The sequence below is a fragment of the Carlito syrichta genome, unplaced genomic scaffold (assembly GCF_000164805.1).
Source record: "Carlito syrichta isolate Samal-C Ts95f unplaced genomic scaffold, Tarsius_syrichta-2.0.1 Scaffold304518, whole genome shotgun sequence".
In the NCBI taxonomy this organism is placed as follows: Eukaryota; Metazoa; Chordata; class Mammalia; order Primates; family Tarsiidae; genus Carlito; species Carlito syrichta.
In genome coordinates this window covers 20,458-38,719 of record NW_007248614.1, presented here as the reverse complement: position 1 = coordinate 38,719, position 18,262 = coordinate 20,458, and the positions used below count along the sequence as shown (strand labels likewise).

At 55.6% G+C, this 18,262-nt stretch overlaps 1 protein-coding gene across 1 annotated transcript in view; it reads left to right on the top strand.

Moving 5' to 3' along the window:
- LOC103262502 (homeobox protein cut-like 1) overlaps nt 1-18,262 on the top strand; it is a 290,353-nt gene that overhangs the window by 258,077 nt on the left and 14,014 nt on the right. The window contains exons 23-27 of the mRNA XM_021713407.1: nt 4,945-5,247; nt 8,627-8,815; nt 13,943-14,207; nt 17,587-17,670; nt 17,826-17,944. Coding sequence (XP_021569082.1) covers nt 4,945-5,247; nt 8,627-8,815; nt 13,943-14,207; nt 17,587-17,670; nt 17,826-17,944 — 960 coding nt within the window. The remainder of the gene's footprint in view (nt 1-4,944; nt 5,248-8,626; nt 8,816-13,942; nt 14,208-17,586; nt 17,671-17,825; nt 17,945-18,262) is intronic.

The window sequence follows — 18,262 nt, the reverse complement described above, 5'->3', positions numbered from 1 at the left end:
CAGCAGGTCGAGGCTGCGGTGGCCGGGAGCAGCCACTGCACTCCAGACTGGGCGACAGAGCGAGACTCCAACTCAAAAAAAAAAAAACACAACAACTATAGAATAATGTGGTAAACACCCACGTATCCATCACCTGCCCGTAGCCTTGACTTTTGGTCATCATTTAATCCCATATTTGTAACAGAAGTAAGACAGCAGAGATGGCGCTGAAGCCCCGTCCCTAATTCCATTCCCCCAGACGAGGACTCTTGTCTGTCTTGAGTTTGCTGTGCGCCTTCACTCCTGATCGAAGCAGCCACACGTATGTAGTGAGTGCAAGCTTCCACACATGACATAGACGCCTCGCTGTGTCTGGTCTGCGCTTTGCTCTTCGAGCTCCCTGTGATGCCTCTGGCGTTGGTACGTGCAGCCGCAGTTCTTACACTCACTGCTGTCTGCAGCCGATCGCAAATTGTGTGACCATGCTGCTGTGGATGCCCAGTCTCCTGTGACGGGCCGTTTCCAGTTTTTGCTGTTTTGGGCAAGGCCTCAGTAAACACTCTGCGCTCACCTCGAGTGTGCAGAAGAGACGTGATGCCCGGTGAGGGGCAGTTCCGTCTTGGAGCGGGCCTCGTCCTGGCTTCCTCTTGCCCTGGGATTAAAACACGGGCATCAGGCACGGCCCGTTCCGAGGCCCCACCCTGAATTTCACTCAGGCCTCAGCCCCACCAGCTGCCTCCTTACCACCTCCCGCTCTGACTGTCTGGAACAACCTGCCTCCCTTCTCACCGCTCCTACCACCCCCATTTTACCTGGCTAACATCTGGTTCGTGCCCAAGATCCACCTGAAACATCCCTCTTCCAGGAAGCCTTATCCCTACATGGGTGTCCTGCCACCCTGCCATGAACCCCCTCTGTCTCCCATCGGAATATCCATTGTTCAGTCGTACTTCCTGGTTTATGGCTGTCTTCCCCACAAGGCTGAGCTCCAGGGAGCAGGGCCACCTGTGACCTGTTCACCCCATTTTCGGTGGCCTGACAACACGCCTTCATGCATTCTTTCTGCCAGCATTTGCTTCCTAAGGAAGTTTTTACTGAAGTATAATTCTGTATGGTTTTACTGCAGTAATTCACTCTTCACTCATAGAACTGTTCTGTGCATTTTCAGTCATGATACAGAATAATTCCATCGTCCCCCAAATATTCCCTCTTGTCTCTCCCACTTAGTGGCCTCTGGTCTGTTTTCTGTTCCTGTAATGCTGTCTTTTCTAGAACGTCATTCACAGGCATGATACAAGATGCAGCCCCTGAGTCCATCACCAGCGTCTCAGTTATGTACCAAGCCCTGTGGAAGAAATAGCAATCTGTCAAGTGATTTATGGTGAATGAAGACTTTAGAGAAATAAATCTGTTTCAATACAATTTAATAAACTACTCTAAAAAAAAGTCAAATTCAGATTGTGTTAACATAGCACCAACTATGTGGCGGGTTCATTCCTTACTACATCTGCAGTTTTCAGATAAGGAGATCAGGATGTTCTAAGCAGTTAAGAATCACATTCAAGTCCAGACACGGTGGCTCGGCCTGTAATCCCAGCACTTGGGGAGGCCAAGGCAAGAGGACTGCCTGAGCCTGGGGTTCAAGACCAGCCTGGACAACTTGGTGAGACCTTGTCTCTACAGTAAATCACAAAAATCAGCCGGGCGTGGCGGCATGCGTCTGTAGTTCCAGCTACTTGGAACGCCAAGGTGGAAGGGTCGCCTAAGCCCAACAGATTGAGGCTGCAGTGGCCGTGAGCGTGCCACTGCACTCCAGCCTGGGAGACATGGTGAGACTCCAACTCAAAAAAAAAAAAAAATCACATTCAAGTTAACACAGCCGGCCAGTAGAGGGAGCCCTATCCCAAGTTCAGTGCCTTCATGGCAAGTTCAGGACTCCTCTGCCTTTCTTTTTTTTAATTATTGTTTGTAATTGCATGGAATGGAGCAAGGCTTTGTTCTTTCAAAGAGTACTGTTTTAATTGGAGGGTTCCAGCTGCTAATTTTTGGAAAAGAAAAGGCAACGTTTCTTCTCTGCTGGCCACACGCTTTGTCCTGTCAGGATGGATGAGGAGTCAGACGGGCAGCCGGCTCTCGCCCCGCAGAGAGCCCGCCCACCCTGGCCCCTGCCGTGGGGCTGTGGCTGCTCTTGATGGGCTTGGTTTTGTCATGCCGGGCCTACCGCTGGGGCTGGGGTGCTTCCTGGAAATCGCCTCTAAAAAGCAACTTTCTTTTCAACACTACGTTCTGAGCGGGGGGATTCATGGTGTCTCCAACAGGCCCGCGTGCTGTGGCGTCTGTCCACACCTATCCAAAGCATGTGGGCCTGGCCCCGCTTTCTGCGACCTGAGACCAGGGCCACATCTGTACGTGCGTGTCTGTCGGTGAGCCCGTTGTCTCCGAGAAGAGCTCTCAGCTTCCGGTCGTTTCCTGCCTTTCACACTCACACAGACAGTGGAGCAGCAGACGCAAGCTGGCTCTGGCAACTTGCCGCCCTGTGTCACTTCCACACGTCTGGGTGTTTCGGGGCCCAGACAGGGTTCTGCCTTTGTCTGTCGTCACACGTGGGAGCACAGAGGGACACCAGTGATGGTGGGGAGCGCCTCTGTTTCATCTCACAGGGGTCCTTTGTGGCAAAAAGACAGGCCAGTGGCTTGCAGAGACTAAGGCTTGCACAGCCGCTGAGTCCCTGGGTGCACCCTCCTCTACCGTGCCTGGAACAAAACAGGGAGGCGGTATAGCAGCCAGCGCCCCGCGGTTTATTAGCCAGGCAGCCATGATTTTGACCTTGCTGCGGGTTAAAGGACACAAACCTGAGAAGAAATCTGTTTATCATGTGGGGAATTCGTGCCATCCCTGACAGTATACAGTGAGCAAGACGGATGATCTGCCACATCGGTCGCTCGCATGGGTGGATCAGGGCGAATTTACAGTGCAATTCCTTCGCTGCTTCAGATACAAAAATAACATTTGCTGGGTTTCATATCCAGTTGTGTGGTGACCTGAGGGTAAGCAGGGGGAAGAAATCTGATTTGTAGGAGTCGTATTGCCTTAAAGATTTATATGGACCATTTCCTCCTTTTACATCTATCTCTTTTACATCTTTTACAAACGAGTTTTGTTCGGTTTTTTGTGTTTTTTTGTTTGTTTTTTAACCTGATTTCCTAGGTCAAGGACACGGCTTTATCTGATGATGAAACATGGTACCAGCTCAGGACAGTAAATGGGTTTTGCGCGTGAAATACACTTGCTTTGTTTCAGGCTTTGCTCTTTCTTTTTTTTTTTTTTTTTGAGTTGGAGTCTCACTCTGTCGCCCAGACTGGAGTGCAGTGGCCGCTCCCGGCCACCGCAGCCTCGACCTGCTGGGCTCCGGCGATCCTTCCGCCTCAGCCTTTCGAGTAGCCGGAATTACAGGCACACGCTACCACGCCCGGCTGATTTTTTGATTTATGGTAGAGATGAGGTCTCGCTGCCCAGGCGGGTCTCGAACCCGCGGGCTCAGGCAATCCACTCACCTCAGCCTCCCAAGGTGCGGGATTCCAGGCTGAGCCACCGAGCCCGGCTGGGCTTTGCTCTTTCTAGGTATTAATTCACCATACTCCTTGTGTTTGGAATCCATTTTCAGTAAGTTGTCCTGAATATGATCTGTCTGTTATAACAAAGGATACTCGGTTGTGTGGCAAATTGAAGTTAAATTCCTGCTCAGGATGGCCTTTGCTGTTTAGTCAGGTGACAAAACTGGGGGCACTGACAGGGTGTGCTGATGTTGGCTGAATGACCTGCCAGAAACTGAGTAGAGTAAGACCCTGTCCGCCCTCTGTGGCATGTCATTTCCCTGGGACCATCTCTCTGACCCCACGTGGCACTGTGGGTCTCACCATCTGTGGGCCTCAGGGCTGAGGAGAAACTAGGCCAAGACCCTGGGCGGGGCCCGTGGCAGGACAGCACAAAGCCACTTCACGTGTTCCCCCTGGACAGGCTTCCTCTGTATCCGAAAATTGGGAAATGGCCAAGGTCTTCATTCCAGACACCCCAAAACCAGAATCAAGCCTGCGTTGTCAGATTTTGCGGGTGGCACTAACAGAAAGGCCAGAGGGAGTACGGGGTGACATTTCCCACTGTGCACCTGCAGTGGCCCAAAACAGAGGCCCTTCTTAAGGCGATGTGGATGCCTGCTTGCTGCCTCCAGTGTCAGTGGCCGTGTGGTGGAGATGGACCAAGGGCTTGGTTTCAGAAGCAAGCACACCAGTGAGTGCCGGGCTTCCGTGTAGGTCTCTGAGACGGAGGCGCTGAGAGCAGAGCAGGGCTCCCTCCTCTTGGACGCCCTCGTCCCTGCCTGGAGGCGGGTGCTGTGCAGCCCCTCAGCGGTCACAGTGGAGGCCAGCCTGGATCCCGAGGCCAGCACTGGGCCACAGGCAGGGGCCAGCAGCTGGGGTCTGAGGCTTCCTTTAAGGCTCTTCACACCTGTGGTGACCACACTTCACGGGCAGCCCTCGTTTAAAATGATCTGACCATTCTGCTACTTCTTCTGGAAATACAGACCAAATGACCACACAAGTTATCATACGGCCAAGGTACTTCTGAATGAGAAAAGTGTGGAGTTTTATTAGGCGAAATCATGACAGTGATAACGTGACTAATATGACAGGCATTTCTTAGCAGACTGCCCTCATATTAAGCCTTCAGAAACCTTTTATTTAAACCCCTAGTTTTTCTTCTATTTGTGCTATTTTGGGTTTTTTAATACAGAAAATTAGAGGTTACTCTCTGTCAGAAAACGGCAACAATTCATTAAGACCCATAGGATACTGTACTGTACACTTCTTGCACAGACGTTTAATTAGTATTTCCTAGGTGGGGAATAGAGAAGCTCGTGGTGGAAGACAGCCATTCTCAGGCACAGTTTCTCGTGTGCTTTAATTACAGAAAGCACTCCAAAGACCTCTGCCAGCTGCAGCCCCGCCCCCGAGTCCCCGATGAGTTCCAGCGAGTCTGTGAAGAGTTTGACTGAACTGGTCCAGCAGCCCTGTCCCCCCATCGAAACGAGCAAGGACGGCAAGCCGCCAGAGCCCAGCGACCCTCCGACGTCCGACTCCCAGCCCACCACCCCGCTGCCCCTCTCCGGACACTCAGCCCTCAGCATCCAAGAATTAGTAGCCATGTCCCCAGAGCTGGACACCTACGGCATCACCAAGAGGGTCAAGGAGGTGCTGACGGATAACAACCTCGGTAGGTTCTGGTCTCCGCCGCGCCGTCAGGAGGCGCCGGGTCGTGCCCTGCGAGGGGAACAGGCCGGCGGCCCAGGCTGAGCCAGCCGAAGGGTTTACACTTCCGTGCGCTGCCTGAAGGACGTGAGGCGTCCTGTAGCGGGGAAACCGGAGGGGCCCGCGCGGGGCTCATTCTACAGGGAGTCCCCGCCTCCTCCGGCCTCGCACCCGCCAGGGGCCCCTTGGAAGATGGGCACGTAGGTTCGACGGTCTTTACCGAGACGCACCCAGTAGAGTCCCAAATCCTCAGTCGGCGCCAGAGCCGGGCAGGACTGCGTCTGCCCAGTAGAACCCAGACGGCTTCGTGGAAGAGTCTGGCAGGCGGGATCCGCATCCTCCTCCTGCTCACTGTGTCTGTGGTGCTGGGCAAGCTGCTTCCACCGCTGATCCCCTCAGTACATAGCGGTGCCTACCTGGCACCTCGCCTGGCAGCTGGCGATTCTCACTGTTAATTTCTGGGACGGCTGTTGCCCCTGCTGCCCCACGAAGCAGTCTCCATTCCTCAGCTCTGCCACCGGGACACGCGGCCCCATTATCCCATGTGCATCAGACCCAGGCCCCACCTGGCAAGCACTCCCGCCCTCCAGGGCTCTGCCAGGTGGCTCGGAGGCTCTGTGTCACTGCTCGTCGGTCACTGTGGCTATAAGAATGTTAGGGTATTGCCTGGCTTAGGCCTGCAGAGGGTGGAGACAGCCCCTCTGTCCCTAGGATTCGCAGCTATGGGAGGCCACAGAGGAGCCGCATTCTCATCGCCACTGCAGCCAAGACAAGCCACAGAGTGGCTGGATGTGTCCGCTACACAAGGAGGGGCTTTGTATGTCTTTTGTTTGTCCTGGGGGAGGAGAAGAGGAGAGAGTAGCTGAGCTCCAGTAAGGTTCACCCACTGACCCAGCAGCCTGGGTTAGGCCAGCGTGTCCAGCTGAGGCCTCCTGCCCCGCTGTCTGCAGCATGCTGTACAAAGCAGAGCCGGGGGAAAGTAATTATCAGCTGAGCCCACGTGTCGTTAAGTTGATTCATAAAAATAAAACCATAGCTCTTGGTTTGAAAAAACGGCTAAGTCCCATATGTTGATCAATTATTGAAACGTGCAGGGATTCCTAGACTTGAGTCAGCCCTCTTCACAGTCTTGTCACACATCCAAGGATGCAGGCCAGATACTTTACTGCTGTCTGTCCCCTCATAGGAAGTGTCATTTCATGTAAATGTGGAAAATCAACTGAAGAAAAGTCTAACTTTAAACACTGATCGTGGCAAGATTGCAGTTAGGAGACTGAGGACACTGAACTCAGCCCTTGGCTTTGCCGCCTGCATCTCCTTCATGGCTGGAGTTGTAGTTGACGCTGGTCTCCTTGGTGAGGATCGGGAGCTTTGTGCGGGTTCTCAAGCAAGTCTGTGACCCAGAAATGGCCGAGCGCCGCGGCTAGGAAAACTCTAGAAGCAACACAAGCAGTTTTCCAATGATAATCACTTGATGTCTTTTTCCCCATAAAACGGGGGGCGGGGGCGACAAGCAGTTAGTAACTAGCTGTTCCCATATACTGCTTTCCTGAACATAGCGAGCTCCTTGGAATAAAAAGAGAGTCGTTTGGCAGGTTAGAATGAAGTAAAATGCTTGGTTTTTGTTTTTTAAGTCAGAGTCTCACTCTGTCACCCAGGCTGGAGTGCAGTGACACAGTCATGGCTCACCACAGCCTTGACCTCCCGAGTTCAGGCAATCCTTCAGCCTCAGCCTCCTGAGTAGCTGGGACTACAGGTGTGTACCACCACACCTAGCTAATCTTTTTATTTTGTGTAGAGGCAAGGTCTCGCTATGTTGCCTAGGATGGTCTTGAACTAGACTCAAGCCAGTCCTCCCACCTGAGCCTCCCAAAGAGCTGGGATTACAGGCATGAGCCACCGTGCCTGGCCTAGAATTAAGTAAAATTTATTTAAAACAATCACAAAAAAAAGAAAGAAAAACTGGTGAGGACTGGGGGCGTTTTTGAGCTACACTATGAGTCTGAAAAGCAGAGAGGTTTACAAAACCTGTAAATGGGTCTCTGGGGGAAAATGACTCCGCCAGGTGCATAGTCCTGCCATCCCCTCCTGTCATCCCAGCGACTTGAGAAGTGGTGGCAGAAGGATCGCTTGAGCCCAAGAGTTCAAGTCCAGCCTGGACAATGTGATGAGATCTCATCTCTTTTAAATCATAAAATTGTTTTTTAAAAGACTGGTACAAAAAATATATATTATAAAATTCAAAGCTTTCCACACAGTAAACTTTTACTTGGCGGCCTGCTTTTCACAAGCCGGTGCTGTTATTTTCTTCTGTAGCCTCCCTGGGAGCACAGGCGGGGTGTTTCTCTTTCACACGTGGAAGACATGAGCCATGAGGGAACAAGCCAGTCCTCCGCGGGCTTGCAGACCCTGAGGGGAGAGGTGCTCTCGGCCCGAGATTCCCCACTCTGCACGCTTTGTGGAACCAAACCCAGGTCTCTCTGATCCCAATCTCCATTTCCACCTAATGAGCCCTGTTTGTTAGGTTCTCCCGTCAGGTCATTCAGGCTGTGACTGATGCTAATTTGTATCTTTAAAAGTGGTGGCCCTCTTCAGCGGCCGCTGGATGGCTCCCAGAGAAATGAGCTGCTCTTTTAAGCCCCTGACAAACAGTGCCAGCTTAATGCCGCTGTGCTCTCCAGAGCGAAGTGCCCTCTGATCAGCCTGTGAAACTGGCCGCTCACCCCGGCCTGGGAGAAGAAAAGGTATCAGGGACAGGGCTTTGATCCACTCTGAACTGGATTGAGCAAAGGCGGCTCAGACTGCGGGAGCAGACTCTGGAATTGGAAATGGCTTGTCTCTCAACAAGACAGAGCAGGGAGCTCTCTCTCCTCCGCTTTCCTGCTGTGACCCTGGGTCAAGTGGGCTGTTTTCTCAGCAGGACCCAACGACCTTGCTGATCGTGAAAGGAGACGCCACAGCCCTCTGGTTTGAGAGTGTACAAGCGAGGTCCCCGTGTGCTGCTCGACCTCCTGAGCCCAGCTGAAGGGTTTAACTGAGAAATGCCACAGGTGTTATCAGGCCTCAGTTCACCCACAGCCCAAAGGCTTTTTTGAGAGAAGTGTTGTTTGCTGTGTGCAAGGGGAATGCAAGAGCAATGCCAGCTCCCTTGCCAACAGAGTTTGTTAGAAGTCTGGTTAAAGAAATCTGTCCCCAGAGTGCTTGTTCTAAGTCAGGACCCAGCCCGCCCAGCTTAGACGCTGGGCCTTTAAACTCTCGCATCTGAGTTTAGCCTGGACAAATACTTGGCCTCTCAGACCCCTGGCTCTCGGCAGTGAGACCTCTCTCGGCTGTTCTCTCTCCAGGTCAGCGCTTATTTGGGGAGACCATCTTAGGACTCACTCAAGGCTCCGTCTCCGACCTCCTTGCCCGCCCGAAGCCCTGGCATAAGCTCAGCCTGAAGGGACGGGAGCCCTTTGTCCGGATGCAGCTGTGGCTGAATGACCCCAACAATGTGGAAAAGCTGATGGACATGAAGCGGATGGAGAAGAAAGGTGCCTCTCCCCCACCCTCGCCCCCATTTACAAGATTTTTCTTAAGTCCTTCACACAGAGCTGATGAGGGACGTTGACCCGTGACCGAGGACGGACTGTAAGACAGGGCAAACATTTTCTGACAGTCACCAGCTAATGAGTACCTACAAGGACTGGGGAAATTTGCAACTTTTTCCGTCCAGCAGCCTGAATCTAAAGTTTGTTTTGTTTTGTTTTGTTTTAGCATTGGGAGCTCTTTTAACCAAGGAGGGCAGCACAGCATTGGGTAGTAGTGCATCTGGTTGTCTTTGTTGTGTGGGTGGCAGGGTGGAGTATAACAGTGTGAGCTGTGCATGTACCACAGCTAACTCTGTTAGTAGACTAAGAATTAAGAAATGCATTTTGTAGATCAGGAAATCCAGATTCAGAGAGGCTAGGTGCCTCCACCAAGGTCACTCAGCCTGGAAAGTGGTAGAGCAAACTCCTGCCAGAATGGATATCTCTCTGGTTATTATTTTCTAGCCTCTGGGGACACGGTCTCTTGAGAGAGGTGACGCCACAGGCCCCACACGCCATCTCGAATGTTGACTGGCATTCTTCTTGTAGGCTGTAGGCTACAACACAGGAAAAAGCCCAAAGCCAAGTCTGCTTTGCCTCATGGTTTGTAGTTGCTGAGTGAGGGTCTTGCTAGCAAGTCGGCTTGTGGACTCACGGTCCTCAGGTTGTCCACGGTGCCTACGCAGAGACTGGGCACCAGCTGCTGGTCTGACTGTACGAAGCTGTGACCACTCTCCTTGATCAGCTAACACAGAGGGCCTAAACGAAGATGGGCATCACAAGCCTCTGGGGGGCTCTGCCCGCCCCGCCCCCACAGAGTGTCTGCACCCAGCGAGGCCTGTGTCCTCTCTCCTCAACGGAGGTGCTAGCTGAGCATCACCAGTCACAGCCAGCCAGGAACAGGGCTGCAGAAGAGCCAGATCTCTGGTGTCTCCTCCAGCAACTCTGTGGGGCCAGAGGCTTCCGTTCTCTGAGAACTGTGCTCCCTGTTGGCCAGACACCGTGCTGAGACTTCTCCCGGTCCTCACTGTTCTGTGTAGGTGCCGTTACCCAGCAAAGATGAGACTCAGGCACTCCTGGGGCCTGCCTGGTTTCAGCAGCTGGCATCAGTAGGGAGCAGGCCGTCAGACTTCAGCGCAGCTGCTTCTAAACATATGTCCGCTGCCTCCGTGCTGAGAGCCTACCCCTCTGGGGCCCACGGGCACTACAGGCGCCCACTGGCCATGCCTCCCCCACCCCACCTTTGGCCTCGGCGCGCTCTGGCCTGCCATCAGTGTAGACAAGGCTCCGGCTCAGGCCAGGCCTCCTAGACAGTGCCGTGGGCTTCAAGGCCTGCTGCCAGCACCCCTAAAATTTTTCAGCTTCTTACTGTGGGAAATTTCAAACTAGACAGAAGTGGAGAGAATAGTATCACGACCCCAATACTCCTGTTGCTGAGTTTCCATTGTGATCATCAGGACTCATCAAGCAATTTTAAAGTTTCGACTCTGTCAAAAGGCAGGGCCTCCACCTTGAGCCCCATGAGGCCGTGCGCTCAGTGCCAGGGCGGGGCCTCGCGGCAGCCCTCAGGCCTCAGGAGAGAGGAGGCCCTGCCTCTGCCCTCCCTGGAGTGTTCCCTTCCCGGACTGGTGGAAGAGGACCTCGGTGGGCCCGAGCGTCTTCAGGGCTTCCTGGGCCTCCACTCTTCCCTGCGCACGAGCTCGGGCGCCCTCTTGTGTCACCAAAGAGTTACTGTTTCCGCAGGACTCAAGCCCCCTCCCCGCAAGTCGAGGTCCCCAAAGCAGCTGCAGCCCGCGGCCTTCTCCGCCGGTGGGGTGTTGGCCTCCGGGCCGCTCCCTAGGAAGGCCTTCACCAGCCCCGAGGGAGACCAGGCCCTGGCCTGTCAGACCCAGCCCTCCCACCGTGCGATGCGCCCCACCCCCCCCATCGTCTCCCATGGGAGGCAGCCAGAAAGTCTCGCCCACTGGCCGGGCCAGGCTTACTTTCTCGTGGCCCTTGACTATGCCGCATTGATTTTTTTGGAGAAGACTTACCTTCTCGGTCGTTCCCTCATTCTCATGTCAAAATGGCACGCTCGCCATTTTGGTTAGATGCCCCCTCGCCTAAGCTCTCACGTCTGAAAATGAGGGTGACAGTGCTGACTTGGTCACAGGATAACGAGCACACACAGAAGTGCCCCGTGAACGAGCGCTACTGACTTGTGCTTCTGGAAAGGCCTCGTGCCTCCAGCCTAGCCTAGAGTAAAAACAGGACAACAGGTCCCGCGTCGCGCCGGTTCACGCACACACTGTGCCTCCTTCTGTCCCAGAAGCCCCCGTCTCCCTCAGCGCTCATCCTTGACCTTCCATTCTTCCCCTTTCTTTCTCTCTCGTAAATCTTCTCTGCCCTAGTCGCCTTCTGCTTTCCTGTTCCTGTCGTGAGACCCTGTTCGCAGTCGTAAGCATGTGGATGTTCACGTGCACACACGCACTCGGAGCCTCGGCTGTCTCGGAGGTCTCTTGTCCCTGGTGGCCGCAGGCGGACCCTGACGGTCTTTACGCTTCTCCTTTGACGTTTCCTTGAGACCTGAAACATCAGTGCTGCCGGAGCGTCTCCTTAGCCTGCTGTGGCCCCCACGGACACTGCCTCGGTTCCTGCTCATGGGCTGCAGTCCCGCAGGAGCGCAGGGGACCGGCCACCCTCTTGCAGAACAGGCTGCACTGCCCTCGTCAGGCTCGGTTGTGTCTCCTGCTGGCTGTGGCCGCACGTGACTCACTCCACCTCTCTAAGCTTCAGGGTCCTCGCGTGTCCATCGGGTCCCAGTAGCATCTCCCACAGCCTGACCGTAAGCCTTAACTGGCAGCCATGCGCTGATGACGACCCTGCCGCTCGGACGGTGACTTGAATTAAGTAGCATGTCTCATCCTCTGTCAGTTATGAGAACTTTTAAAGAATGTTCTTGGAAGGCTGAGGCGGAAAGATCGCTGCAGCCCAGCAGGTCGAGGGCGCAAAAAAAGAACGTTCAGACCATATTCCAAACTGGCCCCCAGAAAGATAAATGCGGACAACTCATTTGCTGAGGAATCAGAGTGGCTTTAGCTGGAAGCCCAGTTGCCAGTTACTGGCGCACAGCAGGGAGCACAGAGCCTCCAGAACCCAACCTGCGTGGGCTCACCCTTCCGCCCAGGCACGTCCCGCGTAGCAGACCCCACGCCCTGAGTCTCTGACCCTCGCCCACCTCCACAGCTGCCTCCTGGTCCCGCACCCACAGCACCCAGACAGGCTGCCACGGGAGCGCCCTGCCCCGCCTCTGCCACCCTCCAGCGCTCCCCCCCCAGCCTCCTGCTTTTCTCTGCTCTGCCTCAAGACTGGCCCGGGCTGTTACCTTCCTCCAGGCTCCACGCCCTGCCTTGTCCAGGGGCCTGTCCTGCCCCGCGGAAGGCTCGCCCACCCACCCGGCTCTTTGACCTCCTAGCCCCTGGCTACGCTGACTCCTCCATCCTGACACCGGCACCCCTCGCTGGCCACACCCCACCCACACTCCATCTTCCCGTCTTCGCCCACCCGACTCCAGACCCGGGACGCCCCCTCCGTGCTCCCCGCCAGGCTGCCCTCTGCTGCATGCCTCCCCTTCCCCAGCCCCGCCCGGACTTCGGCTCCTCTCGCTGCCCCTCCCCCCGAAGCCCCGCCTGGATGAGTGCTCCCATGGGTCCATCCACCCGCCCTCCTCGGCCGCAGGCTCCTGGGAGGACACCCCTTGCCCACCGGGGCTGATGCCGCCTCAGCCCAGTGTCTCCCCCTTCCGTGGGGCCGCCTGCGCTCGCCCCAGCCGGGTCCTTCCGTCCCGCCCTTGCCCTCTCGGCTGCTGTCCCACCTCTTCACCCCTCACCCGTCCCCCCTTGCCCTCTTTCTCACGAAGAAAGGCTCTCGACCCCCACTCAGCCCTCGTGAACCGCTCTGTCCCTGCCCCTCCTACCCACGTCCAGGACCCGTCCTCACCTCCAGGCATCAGACCGTCGCCCACATCCCCAGCTGGCATCCTCAGCCGGCTCCCCTCAGCCTAGAAGCCTCACCACGCTCCTGTCTCTGAGCCCGCCCCCAACCCCGGATTTCCCTCCCAGAAGCCCCTCTGTCCACGTTTCTCTCACAGCCAGGCTTCTCAAGGTGGTAATTCGGCCTCTGACTGGGAAGGGGAGTTGAGCCTCCCGCTGACTGGCTGCCGCTCCCACGACTCCCGGGGTCTGTCCCCAAGGTCTCCCAGTCTCCAGTCCTCTCCCAAGCCCCGGATCCGGAGGGCATCGAGTCCCTGTCAGACTCTGCGTTGTGCGATGTAGTTGGCCACCCCTCCCCAGCGACTCAACCCTCTGATGCTGTGGCCTCCTGGGATCCCTGCTGTCTGTCCCCGTGGCCGCCTCGTGGGGAGCATCCCTTCTGTGCTGGCCTTTCCCAGGTCCCCTCATCAACCTCCTTCCCGTCTGCGTCACTGGCTTCAACCTCAGCTTCCACTCTGATGGCTCCCAGATTCCTCTCACCAGCCCCGGCCGTTCTTCCAGGCTCCCTGGCTAGGTCTTTCCATCTCTTCCCGTTGCCTTCAGGGCGAAGCCCAAACTTTTGGCCCACCGGGCTCTGCCCCTCGCCAGCCTCACGCTGCCACAGCTCCATCCCTGCAGTGCGGGGCTTTGACGGCAGTTTCAAGCCTCCAGCCGTGTCTGTGCTCTTCCTACTTTTGACCAGCCGCCTGCCATCTTCCACTGGGTCGCCTCTTTTCCTGGCCAAATCAGTCACCCTTGTCCTCCAAGACTCGTTTCAGCATCGTCTCTTCCGGGAGGCCTTGCCTCCCCCGTGCACTCTGCTTGTGGGCGTCTATCTGGACGCTTCTCTGTGACCCCCACGAAACCCTTAAGCTGTGCGGGACAGGCGGGGACCTGGTCTTCCCTCAGAGCAAGTCCTTGGTGTGTGCTAGACGACAGAATGGCTCCGGTCCAGGTGTTTAGAGATGCTGTAGCCAAGAGTCACTGCGGGCCAACGCTGCACCGTCGCACTAGCGGGCTCAGGGATTGGGGCTGGTCTCCCAGCTGGGCCTTGACCCCAGTCTGCCCTCTCTCTCCCCAGCCTACATGAAGCGGCGGCACAGCTCCGTCAGTGACAGCCAGCCCTGCGAGCCCCCCTCCATTGGCACCGACTACACCCAGGGCGCCAGCCCCCAGCCCCAGCACCAACTGAAGAAGCCCCGCGTGGTGCTGGCTCCCGAAGAGAAGGAAGCCCTGAAACGCGCTTATCAGCAAAAGCCATACCCGTCACCAAAAACCATCGAAGACCTCGCCACCCAGCTCAACCTGAAAACCAGCACCGTCATCAACTGGTTCCACAACTACAGGTGCGGCCCCCCGTAAGGCCCAGCTCCTTGCCCCCTCCGCCCTGGGTTGGGGGGGCTGTCCGCCGGCATGGGGGTGGTGCTCTGGGGGCTGAGATCTTGGTGTCTGGTCGGTTGGCTGGTTCTTTGTCGTTTTGTTGGAGCGCTTAACCCAAGACGCAGGGTTGCATTCCTTCCAGTCACCGTCACATGGAGACAGTGCACATGTGCCATAACCAAGACAAAATCATCACCTCATGGTCCCATCATTCTATAAGGGGGTGAGGAGGCATTCATGGCTCCCTAGTAATGAATGTCTCTCTCGCTGTGATTTTTTTGGTGCTTTATCGAGGTCTTTAGCAGTAACCAAATTAGTTTGGTTCGTTTTGTAATTAAATAACCCCATCATTTAAGACCCTTTCTTTTGGGGAAGTCTGTGAGTTGACGAGACTTACTGAGCACCTCCTAGATCCCCAGCCACTGAGCGAAATGCTTGAACCGATGTTAAGATGTGATTCTCACAACTGTAGGAAAGACACAGCACTACCTTCCTGCTCCGGAGGAAAGTCATAAAACTCACAGGGGTTGAGCAGGTCAGGGCGCAGCGTCCAGCAGAACAAAGTGGACTGGGCTAAAGAGGTTTGGAGTGGACCATGGAGAGCCACTGAAGGACCATGGGTTGTCGGCCAGAGCTGTCACCACAGTCCCTGCTGCTGGAAACCAGGACTCCCGGGAGAGCAGGGAAATTCTGAATGAATGCCATCTCAGTTGCCACTTCTCAGCAGCATGTCATTCTCTCCAGGGCTCAGTAACATTGGGGTAGGTGCTCCTGGTTAAACCAGTGTGACAGTGCACATGTGTAGCTAGGGAAGGCGGGGCCCTCGGCCCTCACCGAACAGTGACAGGCAGGAGAAGATCACAGCCAGGGGCTGGAGGGAGCACTTGTGTCTCCAACTGGGCCCTGCCTCATCCACAAGCTCTGCTGGGGTTTCTGCGGGGGCCAAATAAGCCACCCAGGCTGTGAACAAATTGGGAAAACTTAAAATATCAGATGGGGCGAAATCACACCTTTATTGCCCACAAAGGCTAAGTGAGAGGATGCAGCTTAGAGTGAGAGCTGAGCGACCTGCTACTTGGACCCTAGAACCAAGCAGGCTTCTCCACCGTGGCAGCACTGGCCCTGGGCAGGCTTCCTCATTGCGGGGGTTAGCTCCCGTGAGAACAAAGGAAGTCCAGGAGCTGAGCACAACCAGCTTATTCATTCCAGATTTGCCAATCAGATAAGAACAGAGGCAGAGGGAGGCCAGCAATTAGAACAGCGGAGCTCACTAGTGGAAGGAAACTTCCAGAGGCATGAAGTGAAATGACGGAGAATGACAGGAAACACAGGCGAGGTTTACTGGTGCCTCTCCCTGCCAGGTGTTATGCACTCGCATTTTCACTTTCAAGACACAAAGAAGCATCAGACCAGGTCCTTCAAGCCTCCTGCAGGTCACGTCCACTTCACTGTGAGGATGGCCACTCTCACTGCGATACAGAAGTGGCTCGGGCCACTGAGTAGCTGGGCGTAGTGGCTGCTGGTTACACAACACATCTCCAAAGCCATTGCCCTGGCCCTGCCACTTTTCCCCGGTTCCCCTACAGGCCTCGGCTGAGTGGTGGTCACTGCCTCCTGGCCAGAGCCCGCTCCCCTGGCATTCCCAGCCGCTGTCACCTGTCCTGGTCTTGTGACAACCATGGTGATGCCTGTCACCCGCTGTCCCACTGATGGCTGTGAAGGTGCCACTGTGGTGCATTTCACGCCCCTGACAAAAGTGGAGAGAGCGGCAGAGAGCAAGAGCAGCGGTGGGACCTCAAAGCTTAGGAACCCAGCCCAGGCCTGGATTCAGAGGAGATGCCCGATAGACACTTTCTTTCCGAAACGGTGCCACGGCAGAGCAGCTTGGGCTAAGTCAAATGGGAGACCCGAGGGCAAAGATTAGCTCAGGTGCAGAGACCTGGAAAAGTGTCACTGAAGAGGCCTGAGATGAGCAGTCGAAGGAGGACGGGCCTAGGGAGGAACTGTATAAGCAGCAAAACAGGTTGAAGACGTAGCACCAGGTCACTCAGACGCGGCATGAAGCTCAGAGCAGTGAGGTCACTGGCCCCAGGTCAGCCAGCAGGTCAGATGCAGAGCAGAGATGCAAACTGAACACTCTCTCCCTGGCTTTAGTTCTTCCATGAAGTGCGCAGTACAGACCGCTTGGCCTGCAGTCGCCACAGAACTTCCAACAGCCACAACACTCGCCACTCAGCACCCACACACTCAGCGGGTGACGATCCTGAGAAGGCAGTTTTGCCTGCTGTACTGGAACCCTCAGGAAGCAACGCTTGGGCCCAGTTTTGCCCCTGCTAAAAATTTAAGCTTTACCTCCTCTGATCCTTACACCTTAAGGGAATTAGAAGTATTTCAGGCTCTCAGGCTGACCCTTCACCTAGAAACGGGGCCAGGAATGCCAGAACAACACATCATGGGACACTGGCTCCCTTCTGGAAGAACAGGCCACCCAGTAGAAACTCTTCCGAGCCCTAAAAGTCATGGTGTCGTGTGAGCCTTGTGTGACTTGCTTGAGAACCAGAACTGCTCCTGGAACCCTGTCCATCCAGGCCAGAGTATTACTTAACAAATGCGGCGACAAATCTAGGCTGAGCACGACGATGTCTCGTACCGTTGAGCACACAGCATGTGCCAGGCACTGAGCCACGTTTTTACAGGTGTGCACTGAACCCTCCCATCAGCACCCGAGTGCCGTGCTGCTGACCCCACTTTACAGACAGAGGCTGTTCACGTCCACCAGGCTGGGGCACGAACCCGGCCCCGCCCTGCTGAGGATGTCCCCTCGCCAGACCAGCCCTTGCCTTGGCCCTCGTGCTTATCACAGCACTCAAAAGGCAGCTGGGCAGGAAGACTAGTCACCCTTTTTTCGAGTGTCTATTTTGTGTCCTCCATCATATAGCATTATATCTCATCTGAATAACATTTCTGCAAGGAAGACATCGCTCTCCGCATTTCTCAGATAAAAAAGCTGAAGCTAACAACGGTTAAGTAACTTGTCCCAGTTGCACAGCCAGTAAATGGCACAGCCGGATTTCCAACCCAGGTGTTCCTGGCTCCAAAAAGCCTGTGCCGTCTTTTGGGCCTGGCTAGGACTAAATCTTCACTACCTGTCTAGCCTCCCACCTCCCCAGCTGGGGTGCGTGGGACTGGGGGTTCACCCCAGCTGGCCTCTCAGTGCCTGGGAACCTGATCCTAGAAGCTGACATTTCCCAGGCTCCCAAAGTAGCTACAGGCAAGGAGGAAAGTCCTTTGTTACTCCTGGAGACTTCTGGGCGTCCTTCTCAGAATCTCACCTTTCTGAACCAGAGCTCAGACCTCTTCAGGACCAGGTTCGGAGCTCGCTCACTGCGGGAAACGGATGACTGTGGCAGATTCACACCCCCCCTTCTGGTAACCCTGGACTAAATGAGAGCGGGTCCTCCCCAGGGTGGTCCCCACAGCCAGCACAGGACTAGAGTGGAGCAGGCTCTCATATAAACTCCTTTACTGAGTCGTGCGCGTTGCCGGAATACTTTCTTGCATGCTTGCCCGGGGGCTTTCCGCAGGCCCAGTTTCTACAATGACACTGGGCCTGGTGCGCATTCGCCTGGAGATGCTCTTCTGCTCATGGTTTGCGGGTCACCAGAGGCTTTCTCGGTCCTTAAGAAACACCTGGAGAGGCCAGGTGCCTCATACCCGTAATTCCAGCACTTTGGCAGGGGAGGCAGGAGAATCACTTGAGCCCAGGAGGTCAAGACCAGCCTGGACAGCATAGGGAGGCCTCCCCGCTAGGAAAAATAAGCGGGGCGGGGGCGCACCCGCAGGCCTAGCTACTCGGGCGGCTGAGGCTGCAGGGAGCCGCCATCGTTGGGCCCTGCACCCAGCCCGGCGACCCGGCTCAGAAGTGGGGACGAGACTCCCAGAGACGGCTGGGGGAGCCTAGTGCGGTTAGCACGACGGGCGGGCACGCGGCGGAGACTCAGCAAGAGCCCTTTCGTGGCGG